This window comes from Paramormyrops kingsleyae, chromosome 14, assembly GCF_048594095.1.
Source record: "Paramormyrops kingsleyae isolate MSU_618 chromosome 14, PKINGS_0.4, whole genome shotgun sequence".
Lineage (NCBI taxonomy): Eukaryota > Metazoa > Chordata > Actinopteri > Osteoglossiformes > Mormyridae > Paramormyrops > Paramormyrops kingsleyae.
The window spans coordinates 5,127,433-5,136,498 of record NC_132810.1 but is presented as its reverse complement, the minus strand read 5'-3'; the positions used below and the strand labels follow the sequence as shown (position 1 = coordinate 5,136,498).

Sequence of the window (9,066 nt, the reverse complement as noted above, 5' to 3'; positions counted from 1 at the left end):
TTTACGATTCCAGAAACCTGGGCTCCGACACACCTAGTATATAAAAAGCTTGGAGTAGAATGCAACGTTTGTTTCAAATAATTCCGTTTTTTGGATCGAATGAGTTTGTTCAGTGTGCTGCCCCCTGGCGACGAAACATGTAAAAACGTTTAAATGCAGTTTATTGCACATTAACTAAGGCAACAGCAGTTAGAGGTGTAACAGAGATCATTACACTTGCAAAACCAGTCCTGGAAATACAGACTTAGCCACGAGAGATATGTTTTAAGCGACATACACTCGGCGTGCCCCTTTGACCTGTTCAGTTGAAAGTAAAAAAAATGCTCCCACCGACTGTCCGCAAGATGGCGACAATCACCGACAATTTTACTTTGGATTGAAATTCTGCATTTATATTTATTTTCATTTAGTAGACGCTTCTGTCCAAATTGAGGCACCGGTGAGGCAAGCAGCACATTACAAACATACGCGCATAAATGCGGATAAAATGAGCTTCCAATGAATGCCTAGTTACAAGATATGCATCCTGTGCAAACTAATTTATATGGTGACCATAATCCATAAACATCTGCTCACGATGAGCACGGCAAACTAATGAGTGTTTTGTGATCCTGGATGTACCCGGAATATATTACTGTAAGAGGAACCTGTCATACAGCGTGGAATGAGAATTGATCTTAAGTTGAAACGACAGTAAGCTCTACAAAATAAGAATAAAACGCACAGACGCGAACACGGTAATTGTTAATTGCTATGTTATGGTTAATTTAATTATTGTACAGCGCTTTGTGACTTTTTGTCTGAGATAAGCGCTTTATAAATAAATAACTTAATTTCATTTTATTCACAGTGTAGGAGGATATTCGTGTATGTTGAATGAACAAAACCGATCAAAGTAAGCCTATAAGAAGAATTTTCCCATTTGCACAGTACTGTCTCATGTTTTAAATTATTTTATCTACTGTTTTAAGGGTCTTTAAGGTTGATTGCAATGAAACACATGCGTTTCCTGACAGACAGATCTGCGGCGCTAGATGGGAACAATTAAATGTTAATTGGCACGTAAGCTGCCAGTTTTGGGTCAACAATCCTGGGCACTAGATCTGTCCGCTCCGTGGTGCTGAATTGTGTGGCGCAGATAGTCCGTAGATCAAGACTGTACTTAGTCATTGTGAAATGCGTGGTGCTGCCCGCCCCAACCGGTATGACTTAAGTAGCCGCGCTCGTTAGAAGCGACGGATAATTAGATTTCTTTAAGTATTTCATTAGTATGGATTCCTGTGTTGCGTCCAGTCTTTGGCATAACGTGCATAAGAAAGATACTGTAGACATTTTGATAAATGAATTTTCAGCAGTCTGGTGGATTAGGGTGCAGAGCCGATTAAGACGCGCTAATAACGCTATACTTTAATGTTGTATCGATGTAATTAGACTCCTGCACGCGTGTAGGCTACACAGTGTAACAGGGGCGGTGATTTTAGGTTAAGTACATTAATTAACTAGCAAAAGCATTTCTAATGATCTATAAATCAATAAATATTCATCTTAAAACAACCCCGTTTTAAGTATCATCGATAAACTTTTTTAAAAAACGTGAAGTAGGCAATAAAGCGTATAATTGTAAAGCAAACCGCAAACGAAGGATTATCAATTAAACAAGCAGAACTACAAACGTAATTTATGACACTCATCTGATGTGAGGGGAAAACCGTGAAAGAATTAAATTTTGTCATTTGAATAATGGTTTTATGTATCTGCGGAGTTTGACCGGAGGTAGTACAAAGTGAAATGTTGCCGTAAAAAGAGATTATCTTTAACCCTAAATGGATCCCATGGCAATTGTGTCCATGATGGGTGGTTCTCACGGCTCCTTGATTTACGGTGCCGCCCCCTCATTGCCCGGCTGGGATTGGGATAATGGTGTTCGGCCGCTCTGATGTCTTATCGGCGTCCCCAGCCTGGCTGATGGGCGAGACATACATGCCTTATCGGCGGATCGGGCCGCTTCCCAAGCCGGGAGCATCGCGGCCCTTCTGTTGCCCAGATAGCGGAGTCCTTTCACCCGGGAAAACGCCGGTAAAGACATTCCCATCGTCTGCACACCATATAAAAGCAAATCGCAAGCGACCTATCAATTAGCCGAGACTGTTGCCTTTTGGACCCCCATTTAAGGCCATGATTAGCCCTACTTGTTTCCTATGTGCTGGATTGCGATAAACTACAGGTTAAATTGTGTGTAAACAACAGCCTGTCATTACCTCCAAAGCGAATTAATACCAGATTAAAGTAGTCTATGTAGAACGTAATACAATTTATATATTTATGAAATAACTTCCACAGGTTTCTACCTGCATACTGAAGCTGCTCTCAGTATAAATCGGCGTAAATATTTTTAATGTGATGACAGAGTAAGAACAATGACCCGAAGTCTACGAATTTAGGCATGTAAAACCCATGTTCTGCTGTAGATAAACACTACACTTCATTACAGTAATTATATATTAGAATCCGTAACAGACAGGTTCACTGCAATTTGTAGGCCTGCTTCGACAAAAATATGACATAGGCCTATAGGCCTATTTCTAGTTGAACTGCCGTTTGAGTAATAAGATCGATGTCAAATTTACAAATACATACGGTGGACAGTATAGGTCTATTTCTTCAACAAGAGAAGTGCTCCTTTCAGATTAAACAGAACTTTGTATTTTACATTTCACCATAGCGCACATAGTAAACTGTAGTCCCAATAGTAGCTACTTGGTATGTAGAAACATGATTCAGACATATTGTCGTGAGCATTATATAGCCTATAGGCCTACATGATGTGCTCTGTCATACAGTTTGCTGTTTCCCACCTCGACAAAGCAATGAATCATCGTGCATCGCCGACGAATCTTTCATTTTGTAGGTCTAGGCTTAAATACAAATTGTTAAAAATACACATATATAAAACCGTCGGGCATACACAGTAAAACACTCAAACTGGAAATTACAGTTGTGAGTTGTTCCTGACTTGGACAGGGAAGGTTATTCATCGGAGATAGAGTTTGAATGAAACAATAATTAAGTTTGAACGTCGGACGGACCCACGCAGCCAGCGTGCTGGAGCGTTAATAAAAAGCGGGTGAAGTGCATCCAATGGATAGATTATGACATCAGGCCGCTTTCTGATGATATATTACCCTGCATGCCGACGGGACATCATGCCCCAGGAATCTGCCAATTTTAATTGCTTTTATGAAACACACGAAACGGTAGAGATCGAGCAAGGGAGGCGGAGGGAGGTAAACGGAGAGGAGCGCAGGGGCGCAGAGACGCCTGTTAGCCGCCGGGCCGAAGACGTGACAGCAGACACACACTGACGGAAACTTTGTATCCTCATACCTTCTCATTTCCCTCTAAATGGTTATAACGAACGAGTTCAAACAGGTCCCATTTGTATTACAATATTTCAACATTGTTACTATTAGTTTTATTAGTTTACTTTTGAGCGAATATACTAAGTGAAATATGAGCTAATATTTTCGGAATGCTTTATCGAGTTACCACTTATAGCTGGGCGCGAGAAATGGAAATTAATCAACATTGTTATGATCACTATTATGACTGCTGTTATTTTAGTAAGTAGGCCTATAATTTAGGCTACCATAAATAGATATGTTTATTATAGCCATGTCGTTGCGTTTAATTAGACTACCAAACGGAATACAAATATTACCATGTTATTTGTATTTTCCTATACATTTATCAGTTTAAAAAGATACCAGAAATAGCCATCATACTCTGAAAGGATTTAAAAGACAGACTTGCAGCATCGTACGGGATTGAATGCTTTTAACTTTAGGTGGTGTGTGACAGATTTTGGGAGTTTTAATTTTCTGAGGCACCTATAAATTCAAACGTCTTCTACAGTTATACAGTACTAGCAAGTACTATTAGGAATACATGTAGTTTGCCGTGTGCGTTATGGACGAATATAGGCTACAAAGTTCTATTTAATTTGAAAAAGACAATTTCTCTTTTTGATGAATTAATATCCGTATGTATTAGTAGATTTGGTAGATTTGACATCGACCGTAGGCATCCTTGTTAGGCGTCGCCCCTCCCACTTGATGTCCTCTTGGGACTGCGGTGTAAATCGCCGCTCCTGTACTGATTGGGCAGGGCTTTGACACACGCCGTGACTTCACGGAGCACAAAAGACTCCCCCAAAGATAAAAACAACCAGCAAACCAATGTGACACACTCCGTCTCCCTGTGTCCCTGCCCTCACTTATACATTCGGGTCGCCAGACACCGATCACCCCTGCTTGACACTCAGGGAGTCCTTTTTAAAAACATGCCCAGGGGATTTTTAGTGAAAAGGAGCAAGCGGACTTCACCAGCATCCTACAGGATGCGGGAGGCGGACAGCGGAGCACATAGCGCAGAGCTGCCCCTGTACAGCGCCGAGGGTGGCGTCCCTGTCACCTGCCCTGATGTCCGAAGTCCGGGGAGAGGGAGCGAAATGCGTACAGGTGTCCAGGCAGCAACGCAGCAAGCCCAGTCGACCGAAAGCTTAGGGAAGGGCGAAGGTCCCGATTACCTTCGCGATTATACGACGGATGGTATTAGCAGACACCAACTTGGATCTCCATGTAGAGCAGAAGCCTCCTACAGCCCCATTAAGCCGGTAGGGTCGGACCAGGGAAAGTCCTTTTTTGAGAGGTGCCTGAGCTCTCCAGCAACGGCTGAATCATTCCCGACATGTGCGCCTGTGGCTTCCATGGAGAGGCTGCTGAGCTCGCCGGCGGACCCGAAGTTTAACACACCTGTGCACCTGTGCGCGCCGCTGGACCCAAACACCAAGCGGTCGTGCTTCGACCCCGATCGCAAAGCCAAGCCCGCGGCCAAAAAACCTAAAGTGACGAGAAAGTTGAGCTTCGAAGATGAGGTGACCATCTCGCCTGTGCTCGGACTGAAAATAAAGAAGGAAGGTCCCGAGTCGAAGACGCCGTCCTCCGCGAGAAGAAAGCCGCTGGGCGAGTTCATCTGCCAGCTTTGCAAGGAGGAGTACCCCGACCCCTTCTCACTGGCGCAGCACAAGTGCTCCAGAATCGTCCGCGTAGAGTATCGCTGCCCGGACTGCGACAAAGTTTTCAGCTGCCCGGCAAACTTGGCCTCGCACCGCAGGTGGCATAAGCCCCGTCCGATGAACCACGCAGAGCTGGGCGGCAAAAAGGAACCGGAGAAAGCGGTGCCGGTGGACGGGAAAGAGAACGATCAGCACCACTCTCCCCTGGACAGCTCCCAGCCCCCGACTCCGCAGCACCGCCCCGCTCACGGCTTGCACATACAGGATAAACATCGCAAAAACCCGCAGGAAAACGAGGCGCTGGAGCGGCTCTACAAAGCGCCAGAGAAACGCATGGACACGCATCACATCCCCAGAGATGACCAGTTGTTCCCGGGCTGCTCCCGGGCGGCTGATGCCATCGCCGGCTCTTACCTGTTGTCCGCCTGCCCCCCCGAGGAGGTGTACGAGTGTCAATATTGTGAGAAAAAGTTCCGCAGGCAGGCGTACCTCAAAAAGCACCAGGCGGCTCACGAAACGCTGAGGTCCGCGTCCTATAACCAGATCGAGAGCGGACAGATCACCTTCCCCTGCCAGCTGTGCGGGGCGCATTTTCCCTCGGTGGAGATACGGGATAAGCACCGGTTGTGGCACGCAGTGAGGGACGAGCTCCTGGCGTGTCCCAGCAAAGCAGCCGGCACCAGCGCCTTCGCGGCTCCCGACGTCCTGCAATCCGACCAGCAGATCTTCTCCTGCAAGCACTGCCCTTCCACTTTCTTCAGCTCGCCGGGCTTGACCAGGCACATCAATAAAGCTCACCCGACGGAAAGCCGACAGGTGATGTTGCTTCAGATGGCCGTCCGGCCGGGTTGCTAGCTTAGGAGAGCGGCGCTGGGACTGTCAGCTTCCCGAAAGGAACATGCAGATGAACGCAACTCTGTACATGCGCCAAGAAGCGTCTTTCCTCCCGTGTGAAGTCAAGCACAGCGTATGTCGCATTGGTTTTAAGTATCTGGATATTTCGGAACTTATATCACTGTAGTCGGAAAACGTAGAACGTTAAAAACTAAATATGTATTTTAAATAGGCCAAAGTACTTATAAATTTGTGTATAGTACTGAAGTGGGACTAAATTGCAACACATCATACATCTTAAATCAAATAAGTTAGTCTATCAATCAGTAGATTTCGTCTGTATGTCGTTTTGCGTTGTCGATGCACAACTTCAAATAGGTTAAAGGAGTGATGCCATTTAGTATGACAGTGAAGCGGTACAGCTGCAGCCGTTTCTGGGATTACAGGTATAATCATCATTGGTTTGCCTGAGTTTCGGCATTGTGTGATATCCTGTGGGGATTTTTGTCAGACTGAAAATCACACGATAAAACCTCGTTCGAAGCAGCTTACGGCGTGTCTAAAACTGTTCGAGATGGTTCCTATGGAAATATGCGTATATTGCCCGTTGTTATTATAAAAGGACACTATCTACATTTATTTTCCTACTGAAAAATGATTACCTGTCGGTGTCTGTGTTTTGTGACGGGAAAACGAGTTGATCCCCGAGTGTCAACGCTGGGAAACTGGTTAGTTTGACGGTGTATTGCAGTAGATATGGACACTGTGCGCTTTTCAGTTGTGCTGAACATAATGTGTGCTTATTGGACGTCTGTTTATTCTGTGTGTTAGCCAAAGGTTAATAAAAAAAAATCAGTTACAGTTTCATTAATGATGTTTGCCGTTTGTCCATCTCGTCCTGTCCCCATTCTGCTCTTCTAAATCTAACTCGAGTTTTTTTTCTTTTTTAGTATTTTATAAAAATCTCTGTCTTCGAGGTCTTTCAACAAGCGTCATTGAAATATTATGTCTCTTATGGTCTCACAATGGGGAGGGTTGGTAGGGTACGAGATCAGTTTGCTGAGGACGGACAGCTAACATGATGTTTTCGTCCTTCTGGGGATTGAGAGATGATGGCACCCTCATAGTGGATAGGAATGCAGGGTCCCCCCTTTTCTAGCTGGTGTCACTGGCCTGGTCAGTCCCTCCCTCAGACACCAAACCACCAGACTCCGTTTGAACAGTTTTATTGTCAAAGTAAATAGCACGTCTGTTGTTCTTCCTGTACAGCGATTACAAACAGGGAATCTAATGTTTGACAGCGATGGCGTTAACAGTGAGTGGTTCTGTAACAGACTCATGCAGCTTCTACTGCCTCATGCTGCAGTCCTGACATACACCGAATGACCTGACGGCACCTCAGTGATACGTGGGCACTGGGAAGACTGGGAGGTGGGGGGCGCCATTGCCGGGGCTGGGCGGCGGTCCTACGGACACTGGGCATTCCGGGCCAACGCGTTCTCAGGGTGGACCAAAGCAGCTCTGCTTCTCCGGACGTCAGGCCGCGCAAAAATGTTCCAATGCTGCCGTTCTCGTTGCTTGCACTGGCGACTGCAACTCACAAGGTAAATTCACTGGGATTCACGGTCCGATTGCGGGTACGGGATCACCATCGGGGCAGACGGAGGCCAGTGACGTGAGGTCAAACACGGGTCGTGCAGCAGAAGACCTGCTGCCGTCGCAGAAATATACCAAACATAATGGATGTAAAAATACAGCAAAGCAAAAACGGGAGCCGTGGCATGAATCGGCCCTGCTGTCCACCACCACGCAGAGCTCCTCAGGGCCGCGCGCAGACCGCAGAGCTCCTCAGGGCCGCGCGCAGACCGCAGAGCTCCTCAGGGCCGCGCGCAGACCGCAGAGCTCCTCAGGGCCGCGCGCAGACCGCAGAGCTCCTCAGGGCCGCGCGCAGACCGCAGAGCTCCTCAGGGCCGCGCGCAGACCGCAGAGCTCCTCAGGGCCGCGCGCAGACCGCAGAGCTCCTGGTATCCAGCCGTATCAGAGGGACAGGCCTGTTGGAGGACTGCTCCTCTCCCCGGTGAGAGTCTTCCCTTCTGTAGCTGAAGTGTTTGTTTGTGGTGCCAGGGCGTCGTCGCCAAGTCAGGTCAGAGCAGGATTTCTAACATGCCATTCGTCCTAAAGGTGACTGGAGGTTAACTGAAGTTTCTGTTCCTGGCAGATTTAAATACAGTGAAATATATACAGATACCCAGTGCTTACACACATACCTCTCACTCACATACCAACATATATATTTTTACATAACCGCTTGCAGTGAGAAGGGATACATAGGGCATTATACACAGTGCGTAAAAAAAAAATCAAAAAAAAAAAAAAAATCAAAAAAACATTCATTAGAAGCAGAATCGAAAGAAAAATGGAAAAAAAAAACAGTGCATGTTGTCATTCCTGGTGCAGCCACAAGTCCAAGTTAGGGAACCAAATCGCAAGGCAACACCACTGCAAAAACCTTCCAGCTCGGAAACACTAGGATACTTTCATCCAGCCCTTTAATAAAGAAAGGTTTATTCTTTTAGGTATATACCACTGTACAGATATAAAAGTGTGTTCGGTGTGGAATACAGTAAATGTTTGAGGCGACCCGAGATGGGATCCCATTGGGAAGGCCTTCACTACCTTGCCATGGTGACCACAGCTAAGATGACAGACGTTAGCACGAGGCTAAGAGCATTAACTGGTGGGTAATTAATAATCACGTCTAAGCAGACGCTCTAGCTGCTATCCCATGCAGCAGACACACAAAAATACACATCTGTTTGTTTTTTGTTTGTACATTACCTATGCACATGGATATGTGTATATATAGATATCTACCGTAAATACACGTATATGACGTCTGGCTGCGTGTCGGAGGGTGTGGAGGAGGCGGTGGCTTGCCGGGGCTCCGCCCCCTAGCGTGTGGGGGTGCAGCCCGGCCGTGGGGCATGGGCGACGCTCAGGTTTTGTTGGCGGAGCCTGAGGATCGACGCAGCTTCATGGACATGCGGCTCTTGCTGGCGCGGGGCGACATCGGTGAAGGCAAGTCAGTCCCGTCTCCTGGCACTGCTGGGCTTTCGGCCGGTTGACTCTCGGGACACGAGCCTGTGGGGGAGGGGGGG

General features: G+C 46.7%; 2 protein-coding genes across 8 annotated transcripts in view; one reads left to right on the top strand and one right to left on the bottom strand.

The window, feature by feature from the left end:
* Positions 1 to 4,238: 4,238 nt before the first annotated feature.
* On the top strand, positions 4,239 to 6,768 carry insm2 (insulinoma-associated 2). The gene has a single exon (XM_023828835.2). The coding sequence runs from the start codon at positions 4,340 to 4,342 to the stop codon at positions 5,927 to 5,929; it is 1,590 nt and encodes a 529-aa protein (XP_023684603.1). The 5' UTR covers positions 4,239 to 4,339; the 3' UTR covers positions 5,930 to 6,768.
* Positions 6,769 to 7,118: 350 nt separating this feature from the next.
* ralgapa1 (Ral GTPase activating protein catalytic subunit alpha 1) overlaps positions 7,119 to 9,066 on the bottom strand; it is a 36,841-nt gene continuing 34,893 nt past the window's right edge. For 5 of the 7 annotated variants that reach the window (XM_023828786.2, XM_023828790.2, XM_023828789.2 and 2 more), the window contains one exon: positions 7,119 to 9,049. In XM_023828786.2, the coding sequence (XP_023684554.2) occupies positions 8,904 to 9,049 (146 nt within the window). In that variant the 3' untranslated portion in view covers positions 7,119 to 8,903. The remainder of the gene's footprint in view (positions 9,050 to 9,066) is intronic. The other 2 variants (XM_023828788.2, XM_023828792.2) reach the window with 1 other exon arrangement.

Excerpts from the sequence above, each read along its gene's own strand:
- insm2 (XM_023828835.2), top strand. The coding sequence starts at position 4,340 with ATGCCCAGGGGATTTTTAGTGAAAAGGAGCAAGCGGACTTCACCAGCA.